This window comes from Dufourea novaeangliae, unplaced genomic scaffold (genome assembly GCF_001272555.1).
Source record: "Dufourea novaeangliae isolate 0120121106 unplaced genomic scaffold, ASM127255v1 scaffold172, whole genome shotgun sequence".
NCBI classification, from domain to species: Eukaryota; Metazoa; Arthropoda; class Insecta; order Hymenoptera; family Halictidae; genus Dufourea; species Dufourea novaeangliae.
In genome coordinates this window covers 285157-309338 of record NW_015374058.1, presented here as the reverse complement: position 1 = coordinate 309338, position 24182 = coordinate 285157, and the positions used below count along the sequence as shown (strand labels likewise).

The 24182-nt window shown below is 41.1% G+C and overlaps 2 protein-coding genes across 2 annotated transcripts in view; both read left to right on the top strand.

Moving 5' to 3' along the window:
* The first annotated feature begins 209 nt into the window (after positions 1–209).
* Positions 210–4809, top strand: LOC107190074 (ubiquitin-protein ligase E3B). Its single transcript, XM_015578800.1, has 16 exons — positions 210–370; positions 680–829; positions 930–1257; positions 1328–1516; positions 1593–1784; positions 1861–2050; positions 2124–2363; positions 2444–2615; positions 2685–2803; positions 2922–3050; positions 3122–3320; positions 3388–3688; positions 3753–4145; positions 4220–4384; positions 4452–4563; positions 4637–4809. Exons 1-16 carry the CDS (start codon positions 222–224, stop codon positions 4807–4809), a joined length of 3201 nt encoding a protein of 1066 aa, XP_015434286.1. The 5' UTR covers positions 210–221.
* A 2939-nt stretch (positions 4810–7748) lies between these two features.
* Positions 7749–24182, top strand: part of LOC107190014 (serine/threonine-protein kinase NLK) — a 160009-nt gene continuing 143575 nt past the window's right edge. The window contains exon 1 of the mRNA XM_015578730.1: positions 7749–9068. Coding sequence (XP_015434216.1) covers positions 8809–9068 — 260 coding nt within the window. The 5' untranslated portion in view covers positions 7749–8808. The remainder of the gene's footprint in view (positions 9069–24182) is intronic.

The window sequence follows — 24182 nt, the reverse complement described above, 5'->3', positions numbered from 1 at the left end:
TTATGTGACAGTGAAAAACGCGTGGCGAGTGGCAATCGCTGCCGTTCGGTCGGTGTGATTATCTCACGAATGAGAATCAACGAGCCGCATGCTGTTGCGAAGGATGTTTTTCTAGTGAGTGGTTGTATCGCGGTGTCGACTAGTAACCACGGATGACCAGCTGACAATGTTTTGCCATTAGCATAATTTAGTGCTTAGCGGGCGTTCGCGGTAAATCCAGGATGTTCAAAGCTGAGGAGTCGTCAAAGGACAGCTTTCTTCAGCAAACGAAAGCCGCTAGGGAAGAAAGGGCCCATGAAAAGGACAGAGAAGTTGCTGTCACCTTAATTCAGGCTTATGTTAGGGGATGGTTGACCCGTAAAAGAATATTGTGAGTTCTCTTTGATTGTATCACTACAAAATCATTGTACTTCCTTCACGACAATTATACATGATTTTTCAACGATTTGTTGTTCACTGTAAACATAGCACTTGTCTTATTAATCAGTTTATGACATTTATTTATTTTCATGTTTTGTAATTTTCCATTAGATATCTGATAATTTTCGAATCTGCGTTCGCCTTTATATTTAATGCATGTTGATTGACGGCATATATTTATAGATATATTTTTTGGTTATTTGTGCATCATGAAAATAAATTAGATTGCAATTAGTTGAACAATGAATGAAATTTTCAGAGAAGACTTTGATACAAACTTTCTCAACGATGGTGGTACAGAGTCTAATGCAGAGCTGAAACCTGCTTTGTACATGTACAAGGTTATTGCAAAATTTTTGTATGTATATAGGAAAGAAAGGGATCAAGAAAGAATAGAAAAATTATGTAGGTACGTGCATACAAGACTGTATAGTGTGTATTATTATATGTACACCAGTAATGTAATGAAAAAGAATAAAACACTTTATGACACGAGATAAACATTTCAGATATTTAGTGTCGACTCTTGATTCAGAGTCCCCAGAGACTTCATATGTAGGACTGGTGCTGAATAAAGATCGTTACAAATTATGGATATTGCAAATGAAAAAGTTGTTACTTTATTGTCTGAACGGCTTAGATAATCTGAAACCAGAGAGAGTATCTGACCATAAATCCATCCATTTGAGATTACATACATTAGTTAGTTTTACATCCCCAGGAACATGGGCAATACAAAAAGTGGAAGGAATGGATAAACTAAGAGCTGCAATGAACCAGCTTTGCGCAAATATAATGGGTGACCTAGTCAGCAATGGGTTTTATCCGACTATGCAGGTAATTTATAATAGCCCTTATACTGCTCAGTATATTACAGATTTGTTCAGTTTAGTTTTTTTTGTTATAGGTTTTCCTAATGAAAGGATTGGGTAGAGTAGAGATCGCTTTGAAACCAATTGCACTTTCAGCAGCAGTCACATTGGCACTGAGGCCTTTAATTTCATCCCATATGTCAGACAAATTGGTATCACTATTTTTAATTAACGTTTTCAGTGTGCCTGCATTGGTTCATCATCTACACAATATATCATCGGTGGTATGTTGGGAATAAAACTCCAATCTGAACTTTGACTTCAAGTACATGCTAAATTTTATATACAATATATTTTTAGTGTATTTCAACATTTATCACTTGCAACTTGTTTGCAAGAAGCTTAGAGTTGCTGAATTCGGAGCAAAACTTGAGAATAGTTTTTAATGCATTAGAAGGTAGCTATGCACTGTGTTTACTAGCCAATTTAATACAATTGGCTAATATTGAAAGAGAGGAAGTACTGAGGGAGCTATATTTTCCTTCCTTTACGGTACAGATTTAGTATGAAGTATATGACTTTAAAACAGTTCTGAGGATTGCTATTAATTTTCTCTAATATTTTCTAGTTTGTTGTAACAAAAATGTTGGAAGCTTGTCAGCAATATGTGGTTGCAAAGCAGAGTAACTTAACACATTGGCATCCAATTCTTGGGTGGTTGGCACAGAAGGTTGACACAACTCTGCAAGAACCTATTCCATATGTAAAAACACAATTAGCAAGCCTATGGACAGGAAGAATAGTTACACAGTTAATTGGTGAATTAAAAGACTTTTTCCTTTAAAAATACCTTCATTGAAATTCGATTACATTTATAAATCGTTCTGTTAGGTCAACCATTAACGGAACTCATTGAAAAAGAAATACCTCCGTCAGTGGAGCAACAAAGTACGTCTGTTGGTACTAACATTTTTAGAAGAGCATTTTTGGAAGCACGTACAAATAGAAATAATAATACTAAGAACTATAGAAAATTAGGAAGTCCAGAAACTACTAGAATAGCTTTAATTTGTTCCCTGTATCAGATTGCTTTACATACACTTACGCAAATGAAGATGGAGATATTAACTGGTATGTATAAATGTAAAGTATTTTAATAATCTATTAATAATCACGACTATACTTGATGTACATGTTTATACCCTTCACAGGTTTATGCTACCAAGATAAAATTTTATACCACATGTATTTATTCCTGGGAACATTGGGTCCACATTGTGGTTTGAAAGCGTTTTTAGACCATTTAGCTGCCAATACAAAGTGCACGGCACCTGAATTTCAAATGTTAATATTGTTTTCTGATTGTACGACACATTACGTTACGTAAGTATATTTCAATACATGTATTAAGTATCCGACCATAGTAATAGTGTCACGATTATTCATCTACAGAATCTTGGATGACATGGAAATGTATGAACAACAAGATCCATTCAAGCTTAACGATTTTGTAACAATATCATATTTTTTAAATCAGTTTTTATACAAGGCAGTTCTTAATAACTTGTTTGGTGCGTATTAAAACCATTATATATATTCCCACATAATAGAACTTAAGATTGCGTTTGTTTTCTTGTATATGATAATTTCGTAAATGACAACTGGTTTAGCTATGTACTAAAGTTTTAGATGTTCCAGACGTGAAGTCGGTTTCCAGTAATCCTTTGTTCACCTCTCTTCATACACTTTTAATGGCAATTTATCGACGGGATTGCAGACGGACGTTTTGTCCAGATGGACACTGGTTGGCCAAGTTAAGTATATTTAATCAAATATTTCGTAAATTGTACTATCTGACTTTAAAATTGACGAGCTTCTAAAACAGGAAGTTCGAGTGTCAGGTTTCCTAGCAGATTTGGAAAAAGGTAGACGTGGTGCTGCTCTTCTTCTTTCCAAAATGCCTCATGTGATTCCTCATTGTGAACGTGTAGTACTGTTTCGCAAGCATGTAGTGAACGAGAAAGTTGTGTTGGGCTTGACCGAGAGTGCTTGCAACGGTACACCAACAACGCTAATCGTGGTTCATAGGTATTAAACATATTTTTATTTGACTAAAACATCTAAAATAAAATAAAAATGAGAATGTACTTTTCAGAACACGTATAGTAGAGGATGGATATCGCCAGCTTGCAATGTTACCTTCTCAGGCATTAAAAGGTTTAATCAGAGTTCGTTTTGTAAATGAGCAGGGTTTAGCCGAGGCTGGCATTGACCAAGATGGAGTGTTCAAAGAATTTTTGGAGGAGACGATAAAGAAAGTTTTCGATCCATCTTTGAATCTATTCAGAGCAACCACTGAAAATCGACTTTATCCGTCTCCGACATCTTCCATGCAAGATAACCACTTGCAGCTATTTGAATTTGTTGGTCGTATGTTGGGTAAAGCTGTGTACGAAGTAAGTGGATATTGAATTGTTATATATGTTCCTGACTGATATTATAAATGATATATTTTTGCAGGGTATTGTTATAGATGTACCTTTCGCTTCCTTCTTTGTTTCCCAATTTTGCGGGCAAACTGGAGGGGCATTGTATAGCTGGTTGGACGAATTGGCATCTCTAGACAGAGACTTGTACAGAAGTTTAACTCTAGTGAAGCATTACAAGGGTGATGTTAGACAGTTAGAATTGACATTTTCTCTCGATGAGGACGTTCTAGGAAAAATAGTTACGCACGAGTTAATTCCTGGAGGACGAGCGGTGCCGGTCACCAATGAGAATAAGATTAATTATATACACTTAATGGCTCATTTCAGAATGCACATGCAAATAAAAGATCAGACAGCTGCTTTTATGAAGGGTTTCCGTTCTATAATTAATCTTGAGTGGTTGACGTTGTTTTCAACTCCGGAAGTAAGACAAAACTTGTTCAAAAGTTCAGTGATTAATCGTGCAAAGCGTTTCTCTGAATTGCTGCTTTTTTTCAGCTGCAAAGATTAATTACAGGCGATAATGTCCCGTTAGATTTACGGGACCTGCGAAGGCACACGCAATATTACGGCGGCTTTCATGACAGCCATCGCGTTGTATGCTGGTTATGGGACATTTTGGAAAAAGATTTTTCTGAAGAGGAAAGGGGTTTGTTCCTGAAGGTATATTGATTGTGTTTTACCTGCTAGCTGTTAAAAGTAATGTTTTCGTTTTCCTTTCGACTTACAGTTCGTAACAAGCTGCTCAAAGTCACCTTTATTGGGTTTTGCATATTTAGATCCACCCTTTTCTATTCGCTGTGTAGAGGTTGGCGATGACGAGGACACGGGTGATACAATCGGTACGGAATTCTAAATCTTACTGTTGTAATTATAACATGTTTCGTAATATGTTTTCATTCTTCTTTAAAACAGGTAGTGTCATAAGAGGATTCTTTACAATTCGTAAAAAGGATCCGCAAAATCGTTTGCCCACATCGTCCACATGTTTCAACCTCCTTAAATTACCCAATTACCAAAAGAAGAGTACACTAAGAGAGAAGCTACGTTATGCGGTTACTAGCAACACAGGCTTCGAGCTGTCTTAATTCAGAACTGACTTAAAATCACAGTGATGTTATCGCTCAATAATACCTAACGAAAATTTATACAAAGTGATCGAGTGGTGTTTAGCGAAGATCAAACATGAACTGAATGAAATGGTAGTTCATACATACTGTCTGTACAAAATTCAAGAAGAAACTGTTGCGCGTTATATCGAGGATTCGCATCAATTTTATGGAACAATGTACGTATAAAATGAGAAAATTCACGTTTTCGTTTTTCTCAAGAGGTCACTAATATCTTTATTATTCCACCTATCTCTGCTGCTATTTATAATTAAAGAAAACTAACGAACCACGTTCTAATATTCTTTGAAATTTTCATGATATTTATGTGTATTATAACAGCGGGTGTATGTGCGCATTAATTTAAATTGACAACACCTTGTTTCTACACCAATTAATGTCTTTCAACTTTAATTCTATACAATCTCTCGCCAAATGAATAGATATCTTAAGGTGTAAAGCACACTGTACCTCATGAGCTTAATATTGCTAATACTTGTGCGCTTGTTAGTTAATAATACCAATTAATAAAAAAGCAACAAACACGCGGGGCAAACGTTATATGTCCGTACTCATCGGTGCCCACTGAATAATAATAAAAAAAAAGAGGGAAGTTTCACGAATGTCTAAAAGTTGATGAATTAGTGGAAAGTCGAGGCTCCGTTTTAAAAAGAGCTATTTTTGCGGAAAATTTTGTAAAAATTTTTAACAAGGTACGTATGAAAGAGTACTCTGACCCGTATGAATATAGATATAGCATGATCACGGGCGCTCATGGGTTTAAAAAGTCAACCACCGTATACACTTTGACATCAGTTTAGTTGGATCGGGTACGTTTGCGATGTGGATCCTACTGTTCGAACGTTTCGAGCTGATACTTCTGTAACTATACTTTGTCTGCGATTTTTGTACGTGCCCGATGAACGTGACAGAAAAAAAGAAAAAATGGGAGCACGAGGACTGTGTTATATCGCTGTACGCAATTATAGCGAAGAGTAACGGATACTAGTGTGAAATTTATTTTTTTCGCGGTTCACGCGTTCTTTCGGCGAACAAATGGAGGACATTGTCGACAGAAATTCGGTCAGACCAAAGATAGAAGCCTATGTAGCGCGAGAAGAGGTGATTCGAGATATGTAAACCTTTTCATATTTTCCTACACAATCGTATTGTAAGTTTTCAGGCCTGTATTCACAGATCGTACCTATATCGAATAGGAATAAGTATCGAACCGGCGTTTCTAGAAGGATAATATAAATCGTAAGAATGAATTAGGTTTAATCGTGTACCAACTAGTTTGTTAACGTGCACAATGTGATTGCTAGAAGGAAGAAAAAAGAACAAAGAATTATTTTCATTATGTACATGGGGGAAAAAAGGAACGGGAATACGAACAGACTAATTTTGGCCTTTGTTACTTTCGATCAGAATTTTATCGGATTTGCTACTCTTGTATTGTTAATTGTGAATACATGCCTCGCAGATATGTGTACAATTGAACGAGAAACAACAAACAGATAATACTCTCCTTTATGGGTACACTTATCACTGAAACGATATATGTATATGATAAATGTGGATATCGATACAGACATGGATATATGCAATAAGATGTCGAATAAAACTGTTACGATTGTAAGATAAGACCCGACGAGTTTTCTTTCGAGATCTCTTCGTAGAAATGGTATCCATATTTTTTATTCAGAATGTTCTTTATATTCCATATAAATGTCCCACCAAAAATAAATTCGCAAAATTACTACGCAAAAACATACTCGATTTTTTCTTACAATCGTATCATAGACAAAAGCCATGCTTTGTAAATGGCTTGTTTGAGTTACTCGTACGTGCGTAGCATTTTTTATAAATGTAAGTTCTCATGACGCAGGAAAGGGAGGAAAATGATTTTTTAGTTTAATACATTCGACAGTGATTCGTTACAATCCTGTAAATATACATGTTCAACTACAATCACGCACATCAATTGTCTACTTCATTAACCCTGTACAAATCAATCGATATCTTGGTTAATTAAAAAAAAAAATGAGTCACTCAGTGGTTATTACATTTCCAGGTCCGATTGAGTAAGGGTTCGAATCAAATCCCCGTAACGGTAAATTTGATAACATATAAACTTCTTGTTTCTAAATAAAAACGATTTTAATATTGTACATTCATTAAGAGTACGCTTGATGTTAATAGATAAAAAATAAATTCAATTAATGAACCGCAAATAGTAAAAAACAGGCAAGTTGCATAGCCGCTCGTATTTGCAAAGAGTACGTACGCAAGGATCGCAGGTTTGGCTGCGCGTTGGGTCAGGGCGCAGGTCACGTGACCCCCCTTTGTGAGCAGCTGGCGCTGTAGACGGCGTAGCTCGCCTTCCCCTTCGGCTAGTGGCCAGCAAGCCTTGGCTGCGAGAAGACGTGTGTTTCGTTCGTACCGCGACGATCCCTCCATCGCGGCTACGCGGAGACTCCTTTTTTTTCTCTTTCTCTCCCCCTCTCGTTTTGTATGTGCGCGCGCGCGTGTTTTCGGTGTTTTGTGTGTGCGTGCTTTGATATCTGGTACGAAAGTGGCAGTGTTTTTTGGCTCGGCCGTAAGACCCCGGACACCGAGAGTCGAATTGCTCTGTTCGTGGCCCCGTGTACCGACGAATAGTGTTTCGTGCCCCTGAAGCCGGAGTTCATCGTGGCCATCGAGGACTCGACCGAGCCTTTCAGTGTTCCCCTTGTCGTTCCTTTATCTGTTTCTCTCGCGTTACACAGTGTTTCTTACGGACAAGCACCGCCCCCTTTCCATCTCCGTCCCACCGAACGCCCGCGACGTTATGAGGCCAGCTGAGCGTAACTGACGGCGAAGAGGGAGTACGGGCTAACGTGCGTGTGTCAAACATAACCTAAGCGTCAGTCGTCTGTCGATGCAGTTGACTACGCGGTGAAAATAACGTGGCGCGTGTTTCCAGCGCACCTGCGCCTGTGACTCGTAACACTCGCGCATCGAGGACACCTTTTGTCTCTATTAGAAGCGTCGAGTGTTCTAGGAACCCGCGTCACTCCTTATCCCTTGGCTTCGTACGCGAACCAAGTAGAACCGTCTGACACGCAACGACTTATCTGTCCTCTACCTATCTCTGTCGGTGCCCGAGAAGACGCGCACGAGGACATCAACTGCCGTCCCCATATCCCCTCCTCCCCCTTCTGGAATCACCCTCTGCGTATCATATCGCATATCCGTCGACGGTCACGATAAAGGACGCGATCACGGTCGCTTACCACGGGTTCGAACGTGGTGTCACGGAACTTCCTCGTTCCCCCGTATTCCCCGCGAACTCTCCCTGTTCCCCTTTCCCACCGTACGTCCCGAAAGCGCGCGTCATTTGAAACGCGTCGAAGCAACCATCGGACCTCTTCTAATTATTTCCACGGATTCTCGTTCCTATTCGTAACCACCATACAAATCTTCAAACTCCTCGCGGAAACTATCACGTTATGGAACCGACAGCACTATCGAGACGATTCCACCAGTAAACACGGAACCCACCCAATTGAACCGGTGTAAATTCATCACAGGACCTTCCAGCGGGTGGTACAACAAGAGAAATAAAATTATCGACGAATAGTGTTCCCTTTGTCTCGGCACGGATGCTCTTAGTCGCACGGTGAGGAGAATAAAGGGAGAAACCGGGGAAAACAAAGTAAGAAGGAAACGAGATCAACGGATTGTGTGTCAGTGTCACGTGCGTGTCTCCGGTGTGGGGGGGCCGACCGCGAGATCCGTAGTAAATCAGTGTTCCAACGGGAAAGGTGACGAAACAGTGTCGGAAAATATATAATCGAAACGGGACGAACGAGCAGGGGAGGAAGAGAGGCGTGTCCCGGGTTCCCTGGAGCAGCGGGGACCTTGGCGGTGGCGGTGGCGGTGAATCAAGGAAAGGGTTGAGGAGAGGGTGGCCCCTAGGGAGAGAGGAGAGTTTTGATGGCAGTGGTTGGGCCCAGCCGGCACTCGCGGGTGTCCATGAGCGTGTCCATGTCGCTGATGCAGGGGGGTGGGGCGGGGGCGACAGGCGGCGGCGGGACAACGGGGGCCCATCCGGGGCAAGCGGTCCTAGCTGCTGCGGCCCAGGCACCCCCCACTTACTACCACCCCGCTGCTCCTGCGCCCCCGCCACCGCCGCCAGCCCAGGATCCCGTTCAGCCCGACAGACCCATCGGGTATGGTGCCTTCGGCGTCGTCTGGTGAGTAATTGCACGTTTCTACGTTTACTCATACCCCTCGACAAACGATACGCAATAGGATGGTCGTGAAAACAGACCCCTAACCGACACTGGTTTTAACCCCTTGCCGTACCATTTAGCCCGACATAATCCGGGCCAAAATGATGCGGGGATGTGCTGAATTCCCTTATTCCCATCTACCACTATTTTACCATAAGCATACTTATGTAGTGCCTAATATATGATCGAAATTGATACCACGAATCTCACTCGTGAAATTCATGTTTGGTCCGAAATTGGTAAAACCGATCGGCCTGTTTTGTCTCCCCATTATGCCGCGCGGCCTATTGGCACGTGCCGATGACATATCCCCATATGTTCGATTTTGTCGTACTGGGGACGCACCTTTATCGAACATTTATTCCGTTCTTGGCGCTCCGAAAAAAATAATATGGCAGTAGGAACAATTGTAATTGAACTAGAACAGAGTTTAGAGGGTTCGTCAGACCTTAAAGTATGTAAGGCCCAAAGTCTCCTACACCTGTATCCTCGTCGATTTCTTTTGTTCCATCGTTAACTCAATTTTACAACCAGGCCACATCTCTTCCACGGAGACTGTATTCTGTTTACCTGGCGCTTTTTATGTGACCGGACGACTACGCAAAAAGGGCGGTGATGACAGGTGACGTTTCGGGTGTCAAACGAATGGTCGTGTTTCTTCTCCTTGTTCGTTGAAATTATGCCATCGAACGGCTGCTTTCTTTAGGTTTGAAAATTATATCATCACCATGTGAATCTGTAGCAACTAGAAATTTCGTTCCTTTGACAGAAGTTTTATTGAAGTCGAATGACGAATACGGCGATAGTTAGCCCAAGCAAATTATTATATATACCGATTTGTAATTACTCGAGTCTGTTTAACTTTCCCCCTATAAACATCGATCGTAAAACATTGTAAAATTAGTTGCCCTGGATATCCAAAGACCGATATCCGGTGGACTCGAAAATATATTATTACGCACAATATCTAATTCGAAAAAGTGGACCGAGGGTACACACGTCACTTGAATCGCACCATTCCTCGAATCGGATAAATTTTCGCGAAACGTTTTAGTCCCGGAACGTAAGAGCCGGCCAATTAGCGCCACTTTCTTCTACGTTCGTTACGCGCCGGACGGGGAGAATCTCTCTTCGTATCCACGGGAGAGTAAAACGCACTTTCCTTCTTAGCGTGTGCATAAATTGTTGCCCTTTTTTACTACCCCCAGGTCCCGAGTAATTTGTGAGTTCGATAAGCAGCGGTATAAATCTCTGCCCTCTCCGACACTTTTTGCCACTTGTGAATCCACGGTGTGTGTGTGTGCACACAGCAGCGTAGTTTCTTGCCCGGTGCCGCGAATAGGATGACGTATTGTCGCGCGAACTTGTTTCCTTGATTTATCCGCCTTTAAGTAGCACGCGGTGTGCACCGTTAAAGAATTACGTTAGCTCTCGGAAGGGGTTGATATCTACATGGAGGTGTGATTTCGTTGGTGCGTGTACAGTGTTGAGCAGAATTTTATTCGAATAATGCACAGTGAAAAGCAGCAGTATCTAAGGGTGTCGTTCTGAGTGTTAAACAGTTAATGAGATTAAATAATTGTTCGACGAATGTCGATTCATTCATAAAGAAGTATTATTTTATAATAAAAATTGAAATTTCCACGTTTAAATAATTAAAAATGACGAAATACTTTTTTTTTTTTATCTTTTATTCGTTCGAAACTTTTTATTTAGATAATGAGTTTGTTCATCACTGTGTGTCTGTTAGTATGTCCGACTAGAGGACGATCTTCTTCGTAAAGGGACAAGTTGATAACCCGCGATAAATATTTGCCAGTACAGTAATTCCTCGATGAATGCGACATGAAAAACTGTGTTATTCTCACCATTGGGGGAGTTCCCTTCTGGAGCCGCTCAAAACAGAATAATCAAGAGGTAAGCAGAGGCTCGATTTCGTCCAAAAAACAAATTTATGAGAGGCTGCAAACAGGTCGCACTCATCGAGACATTACCGTAGCGTCTTGTTTTAGGAAAAGGATGGTTTTGACAATTTCTCGAGTAGAAACACTTACCAGACTCTATAGGACTGTTAACGTCTCTGATCATCGCTTGCTGTATCTACTTATGTCAAGCACGTATCGAATGAATTCTCAAAACCGATTGTCTTGAAAACGGAAGGAACAAAATTGATTGTGGATTGTAACCGTCTATAATTGTATGATCCTGTCTATAATGTTGCTACACTATCTCAGGAACAAATATGTATCTGGTTAATTGTAAGTCAAAGTGTCCACTGGAACTACTTCGTTCCCAATCGTGACGTCCGATCCTGTCGGTAACCTTGCCCTTCGATATCCGCCGAATTACCAATCGTGCATGATTTTCGGTGAATTTCACAGCCCCACCGTAGGGAATTTACGCATGGTCGTTCCGCCTCATTACGCGCCGACTGGTTCTTGACACTCGAAAAATAATGCCTCTTTATGCTCGACGACGACGACGACGCAATTACAGAAACATAAAAATTTTTTCTCCGCTTCTGGCGTATGTATCGTTACGCGGACATAATTCGCTGTAATCCCGTAATTGGCCTCCATTATCCGGTCGGACGAACTTACTAAGCGAGCAGGTGTTAAAGTAGGCAGTTGGGGGGGAGGGGCGTTATCTAGCGGACGTGGTTTTCTTGTTTCACTCTGATTTGTTTGGGTAAACGCGAATCCGCGTTCCAGCAAGGTTAATTTTTCTCGCAAATATAACTTCTGTTTACACGGGAAATTTCATATTTATTCACTTTGCTTTGTAGAAAGTTATTCCATATATATTCGTGGTGAACAGGTGGTACAGAGTTGGGCAGAATTTTATTCGAATAATTCATAACGGAAAGCAACAGTATCTAAGATCGGTATCTTAACTTTCAAACAGTCAGTGAGATTAAATAATTGTTTGCCAAGTGTCTATTCATTCAAGAAGAAATATTATCTTCTGATAAAAATTAGAATTTCCACGTTTAGTCTAGTCAAAATTGCGAGATACTTTTTTTTTTCATCTTCTACTCGTTGTTCGAAACTTTTTATCTAGATAATGAATTTTCTTATCTCTGAGGTGGTATACGAGCCAATAAATTCATCGTATCCTTATATTTAGCTGACGTGAAAAGTCTTGAATTTCTATATAACGACAATTATTATTATTTCACTGAAATTTTCTTTGGTTTTCCTCGTTACGTGGATAAACCCTCGGACATTAAATTCCGCATATTCTTCCATTGATGTTTCGTGTAACATTTCAGATGACGCGTGTTCCTTTTAAATCTCATCCAGGAAATCTTTGACTAATTTACATAGTTTTGCGTCAGTAGTTTTCTGTCTTCTTGTAACTGCCTCTGAATCGAGTCATTGTAACAAATGGACCAGTTTAAAAAAAAACAACATTTATGCAATTCCATTTAACAGCCAAACATCTTTCGACGAATTCATGTGAATATTGTACTGTATTTCACTTTGTTATTATAAACACATAAAAAGAAATAATTGAAACTAGCTTCAACTGATTTTTTTTTTTTAAATTCGACTTACACCGCTTTAAAAAATAACCGTTGGTATATTGACTCTATTCTGGAATAAATATAAAGAAATCACCACTATATCGGCTTAAGACCCCGAGTCAGACCTGGTCATCCGTGGAGTTAACCTAAAAAAATCATTGAAAGTTATTTTTTTAAACGGTCAGTCTGTGGTCTATCGCAAGAAATTGTACTCGATTGTTCGATCGAAACCTCCAGTCGGTCAGCCTTAAACGAATTCAATTTCCATGGTTTTCCACCAGTCGTGGTTCTCCTTGACTCTCTCAAACGGCCATATTGCTAAATAAGCGAACCTGCAGTCGTATATACCTCGTGGAACAAAAAAAAAAAAAAAAAAAAACAAAACAACTGTCTGCTCTCCAGAGTTCTCGGTTTCCAAGATTTCTGCTTAGAAAGAAATAAAAAATATCCGCCTCATCAAGGTTACCATCCTCCCCCAAGACCCAGACGAAATATCGTCGACGATCGACCAGGGCCGTCGCGATATTTACTTTCGACGAAAAAAACCCAAGAGACAATCAACAAAAAGTAAAACGTCGTATGTTCGTTCGAAATACCAATACACGTTCTTGGATTTCTTTGTTCCGCCGATAACAAAAACGAGAAAAACACCCAACCCCAGAATCACGGTGGTTCTCTCGCGTAAACGTTTCGTGTGGTTCGCTCGACTGTTAAATCTTCGATCGATTTTCAAGCGGGACTCGTCGGTAACGTAGCGTGTCGAGGACACCATGCATCGGAGTGATACACAGAAAGCAAGTCTAGAGAAATTACGAGCCGACAGGAAACCGCAATAAATACCTTGGGGGGGGGGGCGAAGGGGGGTGTAAACGAAATAAAGTTCCACTGGAATCGTAGGATAACTGCCGGTGTCGAGTGATACAGGGTGTTGAGAAAAATATCGGAAACACTCTACTGGGTCGATTCTACGTGGGAAAGTAAGACGAAAATCAAGAATGACGAAATTCGGTTCGCGGCTTCGTTTTGGTGTTATCGATCGTTGAACACTCGGCCGAAATACGTCTGACGCGATGGGTTGTGCTACTTGGGAGGCGCGTCTGTCAACTGTTTCACGAGTTCCGCAGTTAATAACTCGAAAACGAAGCCTCGAACGCAATTTCGTCACTCTTGATTTTCCTCTCGGTTTGACGTGTAGATTTCGTTCTGTGAAAGTATGTTTCATAAGGATTTCGATCGATGGAAATATATGAGATGGGAAATAAAAAATGTGGAAAAGGTGATTTTGATTTTTGCTAGTTCGATCGAAAAATTAACGAAACCAGTATCGTTTGAAATGTCCCCACGAATTCTAGTTCTATTTGTCAGGCGAGGAAATGAACAAGAGGATTTAGGCACAATGGCAGCAGCTGCGAGCGTTTCCCTTTTGTCGGTTATCCCGCCGGTGGGTCTACCTGGTCGACAGAGGTCGCAGGTTTTGGGTGGGTTTCCGTCAAATGTGCGACACGATGAAAATGACGGTAATTTAAATACCTGGAAATAATTCCTGTACGTTGGTATAATTACCCGTTGGTCTTAGGTAGATGATGTATTATACAGCACTTTGTTGTTTCACTTTCGCAAAATATTTCTTTGGCAACTGTTAAATAATTTGGGAATTAAAGGGTTAACTTCTGCATCGTCGACACACGACCAACCGCGAAACGGAGTAACGGGACCCGTTCGATTTGTATTTACAGAAAGAATGTACATATTTAATATTGTCTTATCGTTCTGGAAGTTGTGTAAATTTCGTTCGTTCAAACATTTATCTGGATCCACCTTGACGTTTGGTAATCTTTCATTGAAATCACCCAGAAACGAAAACATTGTTCGACTGTGTCTCGCCATAGATTTTAGCTTCTCGAAAACACCATTATATAGATTTCGATACAGTTTTCCTTTCGAATAAACGAAAAAAAAAAAAAACAGATACATCGACGTCGGTTTTCGACAAATTCAATTTCCCAGACCAATAATTCGTATTTACATTTCGGTCCACAATGGCGTGCGCGCGATAAAAACATGGATTCGTATCCGTCGATATCGATTTGTTTTGTCGGCAAACAGAACGTTTGATTCCTCGTTAAACGAAACGGCGGTGGGTGTGTTGATTTTCGACTCAGACACCGTTTAAGTGTATTACACGCCCGATAGGCGAATCGACACGCTCGGGGAGAGTCTGAAATTCTTTACACGCAGTTCGGCTCGAGTGTTTATAACCCGAGTCGACGACGTCCAAATTGCTCCGTTTTCGTTTCTAACAACAAAGATGATTGATATTTCGTGTTCTTGACTGTTCTAACTCCATTTCTCAACAAAAATTTAGTTAATCAATTTATGTGCGTCTAATTGGTCCGGAGAATACGAATTCCCCATAATATAAAGAAAATTCAACCTAGAAAACAACAAATGTTCTTTTAAGTCCTAACTCCGAAACTTTGAAAGTTTTTTTTTCTTAATGTATCTCCAAATGACTAACAATTAAAAATTTATATTGATAATAAGATAAAATTTTATTGAATATTGTAATAAATAGTTATTTAGTAGATGATATTATAGTACAATATGTTTCATTATTTTACTAATTCCCTGCTTCTATAACATTAAACCTCGTAAATTTCAAACGCAGTTTTGTCAGTTTCGAAACTAGTGGAGATAGAACAATTAAGAACCAGAGCGACGATTTGTCTCGGATATAGCTTCGAAACATTCAAAATTTCTTCCCATCTTCGATACGATAACGAGGTTATATTTAGACCCCGGTTTTCAAGAATCTTCATCCAACTCGACAGCTTTCGATAACTATTCTAAATTAGTAATCGTCTGTATTAATTCAAATAAAAAGAAAGCCAATTCGTACAGAAATTTCTTTAAAAATGTATTTCGAAGAAATATATGCAGGGGGGGGGGGTTCCAAAAGGAACCACGTCATCAAAACCTTCTGAAGGTTAAGCTGTGCTTTCATCCCGAATGACGACAAACTAGCCGAAGAAAAAAACAACAAAAACTTCCGTCGAGGTTCTTTACAAACTGATGAAAGTTACAAGAAAAATCGGAATTTTTGCAGTTAGGAATTTCTGATTTCCGTCTCAGAAATACAACTTTCAAACAAGCCTTTTTCCAATCTCTTGGGAATTATCGTTCTAGAAAAATTCGCGTGGAAAAGCGCGGGAAATGTATAGTTAAAGGCCAGCGCGCGCGTCAGCGATTTCCAAGGGGGTTGGAAACACGGCTTCCTGGGAGGATAGAGTGGGGGGGGATGAGAGTGGGAGTCGCCATGACGACCGCGGCACATTCCGAGATAAGACGGAATCGTGACCAGATTGCGTATAGGAGCTCTCTCGAGTTTAAATGAAGGTTGCGTTACCGGTCCCACGGTGTGCATAATATATTCGGGTTTATATGACGCGCGTGTATGACGCACACACTACCGTACAGAAGACGATTATACGACGATTCGAGTCCGTGAAATATTCCGTGATTTATAAATTCGTGACGGAATATCGTATAAATCGGTGATTTCTATATGCGCCAGAGTGCTCTCTCTCCCCTTCTCCCATCATTATCTGGACACGCAATTAGAGATTATTGTACTCGAGATATGGAAATAATCGTGTACTCGAACGATACTGATTCATCGGGTCGTTCCTCCGCCAACGTTTTCCCCTCCACTCGATCCTCTTGCTGCTTTCTCATCCTTCCACGTATAATCGGTTCCGCATCGTTGTATTTGGAGTTGAACTGCAACGTAATAAATCATTTATAAATAATTGATCGAGGAATTTTTCTTCTAGCAATTTCGTGTCTGTTTCTAGTTAGCTTTGATCTGAACGGTGGATTGTTCGTTTGTATCCGTGTGGGTGATTAGATTTTTCTTATTTACATTCTTTTTACAAGTACATTCAGATTGGTTCATTGGTAGAATCTCCAGATGTTTTTGTGTCGAGAACAGAAGTGAACGGGACGTTTCATTTGCATTGTTAGCGTTACTGGTTGTTTTATCGCGAGTGGGGAAACGGTTGTTAACGTATTATTAAAAAAATTTCACTTCATTACGATTGTAAACGCAACGGTGTATTATGAATTTTATTCACTTTTATTCCCGAGCCCTGTGCTCGAGTGTTTCTCGCGCAATGTTTTCTGTAGAATAATTTCACCGAAACAGAAAAGTGGTGCACATACATTATAAAAGGTTCATACATCCGGACAGCGAAGTGTACTCGAAGCACAATGTGTATATAAACACACAGCGATCCATAATTTATACTTTGTTCCTGTTAAAATCCCCTTATCCTGTAAATGCAGTTCTTCTGTTGAATCATTTTACACCATCCGCACACTTCATTCTAGCATAAATCACTCGGGTTTGTGCTCTTCTCACAAAAGAATTTCGGTAGTTCGAAAATTCTAATTTTTATTTTAAAACTCCGCAGGTTTGTAGAGGACTTCAATAGAAGCATCCAGCAATTTTTCGTTTTTGTTGATATTCGGTTCTCCGGGATACCACCACCCCTTTAAAGATTCATTTGTGTTCTCCTATTTTCCTGTATAGTTTGCAAATTATAGTAGATATAAAAAAATTGTCAAAATTAAAATTTAATGGCGTTCTAAGCTTTATAAAACTGCAATAAAATTGTTATAAATTTGTTTATTGAAAAACCAAATTTTCAACAATTTTATCATACAGCTTTATAGAGCATAAGACCCCATGAAATTTTCATTCTAACAACTTTTTGATATCTACTATAGTTTTCAAGACATACAGGAAAACAGGAAAATACACATTAACCTTTAAGGGGGTGATTTCAGTTCGAAGAGTGGAATATCAGCAAAATCGAAAAATTTGTCCAATGTTGCTATCGAGGTCCCCTACAAATCTACGGAGTTTAAACGAAGAATCGTAATTTTCAGAATACCAAAGTTCTTTTGTCTCTTTGCTCTCAATGGATCAGAGCCTCCGTCCCTCTCTCTCTCTCTCTCTCTTAAGTGATTGTTCGATAATGGACGACACGTTTCCATTAATAGCGAAAGAAGAGTGGGGACAGTTGGACGGGAGGAAAAGTAGGAGAAAAACGGTTTGTTTTCCGTTTCTTTGAATTTCGACGCGACGAGGCGACGACGGTCCCGGGGAAGCGTGCGCGACGACAATAGCGTGCGTCGACCGGAAGTGGGCATCGAGTAACCGCATTTAAATGACAAAAAGACGGCGTTTATTTGGAAAGGGGGGGGGCATTAATAACGAGCAGAGAGGGGGCGTGAAACGCCTGTAGGGGACCACCCACGAGTGACACAGGGGAATGGAGGGGGGTGGATGTGAAAGCCGTATTTTCACCTATTGTTACGCGACCGCCTTTTAGCTTAGCGCCCGCGCGTACGCAAGATAAGTGTATTGTGTTCGGATTTTATACTCGTTGGGTAACATTGTCGTGCCGTCCATCCACCCAGTAAACATTTCACGGGTTCGCGTGCGAACGATTATTTTTCGAACGTTTCGCGAAACGCCAGATGGACACACGGAATTGCTGTTCACCTGTGCACGATTTTATTTGTATAATAATACACACTGAAAAACAGCAGTATCTAACACCGTTATCTTGACCTTCAAACAAGTTAATAAGATTAAATAACTGTTTGCCAAGTGTCTATACATTCATGAAGAATGTATTGTTTTATTATAAAAATTGGAATTTCCACGTTTAATCGGTGAAAAATGCGGAAGTACTTCTCCAATTTTCGTTCGTTATTCGAAACTCTTTATCTGGATAATGAATGTGCCCATCGCTGGCGATTACTCACGTATCGCTGCACAATATCGATTCTGGTTACATGGTGCTTTTCCTTTAGAGCAGTTATCGCAGGGGTATACGATTTCAGCACTTCGTGAATTGCAGCATTTTGGGCAAAGCTTCCAGTTTGGAATCTTCCTAGTAGTGAGGAAAAAGCAGATGCATTTAACGTGTAGCTCTCTCCGTGCAGTTACCGAGACTTCACTGTATTTCCCTACCACACGTAACTGATACAACAAACTTAAGCTAGACGGTAACAGTCAATAAACGATAATAACTAGACACCAAGAGGTGCCAGAATTAATATAAATTTTATTAACATTTTCTGATAAATATTTCCCTCTTGCACTGGACCTCCCTCGATTCACCCATAGGAATGCCAAAGGCTTCGGAAAATCATCTTTGTTTTCCTGCACAAAGATCATCCTTTTTCATATATGTAATTTACTGTAAAAAAGGGATATCCGTTTATATGTATATAAATAAATAAATAAATGTTCATTTCCACGGGGAATTATTCAAAGTGATGCTAATAAGATCACGAATTACACGGTTCCGTATTATCAGAGAGCATCTCGTCTGCGCGACTAGGAAATCGGTCACGTTCCTCTCCAACCACCCCCACAACCCCTTCGTGTATTCGTCTATCCCGGATTGCTGCGCCAACGGGAATCGGTTTAAGCGGATTACACCGCGTAGCAGGCATTCCCAGTTGGTTTAACGTCGACGAGACGAGGACGAGCCCGAAACGGGAATAATTCTGACAACTGATTTTTTTGTTTGTTCTTTCGCGCGTACGGGAACACAGCTTTTAACGGAAGACAAAGATGTTCGCCTCGTTTCCCAGGCATCCTACTCCGTTTCAAGCGAGCCTCGACCTCGATAAATGTCGGCAGCGTCGGTTCTGGTAACTTCATTTGACTTTGTAAATGGTAGAAGATGTTTTCAGTTGTCGTATTTGAATAATCCCCTTAGCCTAGACCCAGTGTCCATTTCCTGATCTTCGTTCGAGGCGGAGTTTCCGGCTACGCTTTCAGGAACGGAATTTAATTCGATCCGTCGAACACGGAGCCACTAAGACCACATTTTTTGGTGGACCATTATTCGTCGGGGTCGTCTCGAAGAATTTCTGGAATCGGACCCACTTGTGTCATTTTTAATACGGTATTGTGTAACTGGTGGTACGAGAACCAGATAGGGGATGATTCTATGTGAAAAAAATACAGTGACTCAGAAATTTGTGCATGGAAGACTGTCAAATTTTATTCTATATTTTCGACATATTTTTTCACGAAATATCCACCCCATTCTCGGTTGTACCGTGATTAATGGGACACCCTGTATTCACGGGCAGCAGACACGTGCACACGAGCCACGCAGCTATCTCTCCCTCCGCGTTCTCTCCTCTAAAGGGAATAACTTATGCCGTTGGAGGCACAGTCTGTAGGGCCGCGCCCATCCAACCCCCAACCCTAAAAGGTCTCCCCTGTTGCTGAATCGCTAATAGAAACGAGATCTTCGCGGGGAGGCTCGTTCAATTTCCCCGATGGACTTTCACTCTCCTTCCTTCGAATTCCTTTCGTCGAAAATGGCTGGATCGAAATGAATAAGCTCGCGAATTAACCACTGCTCGTTGGTAAATTCATACCGCGGAGCTTGTTGGAAAAATGATGTGATGATGATTGGTATTATGTGTTTTAAATGAATGACACAAATTAATAACACACTTAGACTTTAATATAAACTTAACAGTGTGATGTATGTATATATGTGTACTGGTTGTGATCGATGTGTGTCGTGTTGACGGTTGAATGTGTTCTGCCGAATGAGGGAATGTATACAGGGTGTTTCATTTAACTGGAAACGGTGGAATATCTCACGAAGGATTAAAGTTATCAAAAAAATGTTTGTACAAAGGGGGACATTACGTGGTATAAATAATTTTTCTGTAAGTGTATTATTGGGGGAGATATCAGAGTCGAGTTAATTTTTTTAAATGGAACCCTGTATTTTTGTTTATTCATATTATGATAGTGTTTGTTGATACGAATTCAACGAACTGCCGCATGATATCATTCCGAGTTGTAAAATATCAGCAACACTATTTTTACCTTTAGGAACGATCAATTTCGGTTCGAAATTTATAGAAAAATGTTGCATGATTCTTCCGCACTGTGGGGTGGAATAAAGTATTTCTCAATATCCAATCGTTTCGACCGGTTGGCTGACGCGCGTCGTCGTCAGTCGCCCGCCTGTCCTCGACAGAAGGAGAACACGTTCTAATGCGTCCTCTGTACTGGAGCCGCGGGTCGCGTTTCGCAGCCGATGACGCACGCATATTTCACTGCACGTGCGCGCGATGCGCCGTTTCCGCGCGTTATTACAGCGAAAACGCTGCCGTGCGCACGTGTACATATACACAGGGTGGTCCGTAATTTATCGCCACGTACGGTTCCTTCACGTGTGTTTAAAAGGTCGAAATATATAAATCGCGAGCCATACTTTTCCAATGTGGCGTTAAACGCTTAACACTCGATCTCTTTCCTTCCGTTCAGTCATCAGTCACTGACGCGTAGTTCCTCGAGTATTTCCGAAAATTGATCACGCCCGATTTGGCTGAAATTTTGCAAATACCCGTATTTTCCATAAAAACACTGTTTGCGAGAAGGATTTTTTGACGACTCGAATATTAGGGTCTGCAATTTTCTGAAAAATATTTTACGACAAAGGTTCCAGCTGAATGTCCATTGTGTTGCCGGCCAGAATAATTGTAAAACGCGAACTCCGTACGTGTCGGTTTCGCAACCATCGCAGCTGGCCTCGGTGGCTGCCAGCAAACGGGCGGATTATGGTACCCACGTATATGCACTCTGTGAAGATAAAGTGCTCGGGAGACCAACGGAGAGAGATAGAGTAGTCTGTTTTCAGAAGGTATAATTGACGATTCAACGATCGCGCACGGAGGGCAGTTAAGCTGTCGGGAGCACACGGTTTAATAAACTGTTCTTGGGTAGTCGGCCGCTGCCGTCGCCACGGGTTTAACCGCCCGTCTGAGAGAGTGGCTCTCTTTGATGTCGAGACAACTTCCTCGGGGACACGATCGAACGAGCTACTCCCCGACGAGACCCCATCAGCCCCCCCCCCACCTCTCCGCGTAACCTAATATTCTAGGTGTCGCTGGAGCTTAATACTCGAAAGACTCGGACGGTTTTCATGTTATAGTAAATCCTCGATGAGTGCTCGAAGGCTCCTCGGCACTGACTATTAATTCACATCCCTTATTTATATATATTTTTCTTATACATGATGTTTTTTATATCGGTCACTTGTTCTTAACAAGAAAACGGGATGTGAAACTAAATATTCAAGCGTTACAGTGTTAACGCATCGTTCTTTTTCTGCGGGAACTTTAAACGGGACGAGTAACTCGCACAGAATTCATTGGCGTATCGATCGTATAAACGAATAGGAGCACAATACCGTCGACCGACATGATCTCCAATATCCGACCACGCGTGTTCCGACTACGGCTGCCATTCGTAAAACCATTAATCTAGGACAGAGAGCATTAAAACCCCCTGACATTTCCCCTTGAAACCCGGACACTTCCAACTATTTCTTATATTAGGTACGATATCTCAAGACAAAAATTTCTGTAAATTATAGACTAACCGCGATCAAAAAATAAAGACGAGATATAGTTGTACAAAGTAGGAATTTATTTGCGACGTATAAAACGTACAAAATACGCAAACTTAACTTATCGTAAAAGCCTGGTTCACTACAGAAAATCTCCCCGCCCTCAAAAAGGGAACAAATCGGGGGAAAGCCGGACGAATGGCAGCTCTAGTTGATGCTTCTGATCGTAGCGACTGGACAGTGTTTTTTTCCCGCAGTCGTTGATGAATATGCGTCGCGGTTCGAATGGACGCGCAATACGGGTACGATTCTTTATCGATGTTTTATCTTCTGTTCTCTTGACGTGCTCGCGGGCCGCCTCCTTTCGTCTCGCTGCTCCCAACGTCGTCGTCGGCGTGAAGACAAATCAACAGGCCGGTCAATAACGGCTCGCGAGCCACCACGTGCGCGCCTCTAAGCCCCCCGTACACGCATAAATCCGGACGCTGATCCCTTGGGGCGGGAGGGGGCGGAGAAGGGCGACGGGGGAGGGATGACGGAGGAGGGGGAGTGGCTAGGGCGGTGGGGGAGGGGCGATAATGCTAGCCAGTTAACGACGACTAACCCCGATGCGGATGCCCGCAGTAAAGTGAACCTTTTAAAACGGCTGAGCGTGCAACGCGGAGGAAAGATCCACCGCCGGTTTATCCTAACGATCCGTCTCGCGAGATACAACAACACGACTGTCTCTCATTGTCCACAATTCTCCCTCGGTTACAGACAGTTCTTGGCTTGTTTCTCCTTTTTTTTTCGTCCCCCCACCCCGTTCAGTTTTGCCCTCGTTTTTGTACTGCAATTACTCTGTGAACCACGACGTGTTTCTCATTTACATTTGGTCTATTTTCGGGACGATTCGCCGTTTCGAAGAACCTGGTTTCTAGGCGACACTCCATTGTTTTCTACTTGTTTTGTAACTGTAGGCGTGTTCTTTTCTTTTTTTGAACGATAATTGTACTTCCGAGGGTAGCTGTCACGAACCAGCTTTTGAGCCACATTTGATTTTTCAATTGTTCCCTCCGACACATTCTTAACCAATTTCGTGGGCTCCGTTATTTTTACTACTTCCGTCACCCTCTAGGTCTTGTATGTCTAGACCGGTTTTTCGTTTTATCTTGTTGGCTTTCAAGAAATCAGAACAAATTCAGGGATACTTTCCAGTTTTTAAAATTGAACGTTAAAAGATTTCTTTTTACAGTAACAATCCCTTCGTTTCGGAGATATTTGAGCGCGAAATTTCGCTTGTGTCGTAAAAATCCCAAGGGGGTCATAGAGGGTTAAACTACGGTGGACTCACTTTTAATCGGTCCCCGTGGGACCAGACCCCTCGGCCGGGTAAACGGATAGTCGGTTAATCCAAAAATACACGTTAAATATTATCTATGAAGTTAACAAGGCAATTTCATTTTCTATTTTCTGTACCATGATCATTTTTTTTTCGAGTTAGACTTTCACCCCTTTTTTCTCCGCGTCATTTCGTGCGTATGCTCCGGTTCAACTGTTCCGTTTCCGATCGTTCCCTCGTCTCTCAATGTGTTCGTCCGTCCGCCCCATTCCTCGTCGGGCAACACGCACATATAATATGCATGCATGTATGTATACATATGTATGCACGCGGCCCGAGTGCAAGGTCCTAGCATTGACTCCGGACACGCCATTGGAGTAAATTGCACAAGCGGCTCTCGTTCACCGACTCCGTTTACCGACCGGGCAGCGTGTTAACCCTCTATTGTTCCTGTGCAATTTTTAAAACTAGAACTATCAAGCAAGTCAAAATGACTTACCAATACATTTTACAACGACGATTAAAATGTTATAACAATCAATTTTCTCAGATCTTTTGTAACTTTCATTACGATACGACAGTAAAGAAATTAGTTAATTTATAAATTTGTAAATTTTCAAAAGTTTGCCATATTTATCGATCGATCGAAAAAGATGATATGCGTTTATAGATGGTAGTTCTAGTGTCCAGTCACATACCAGTTTTGCACTATTATCAAGCAAATGTAAATGTTTTTATTCCCTAAGGTAGATCGATGTAACTGA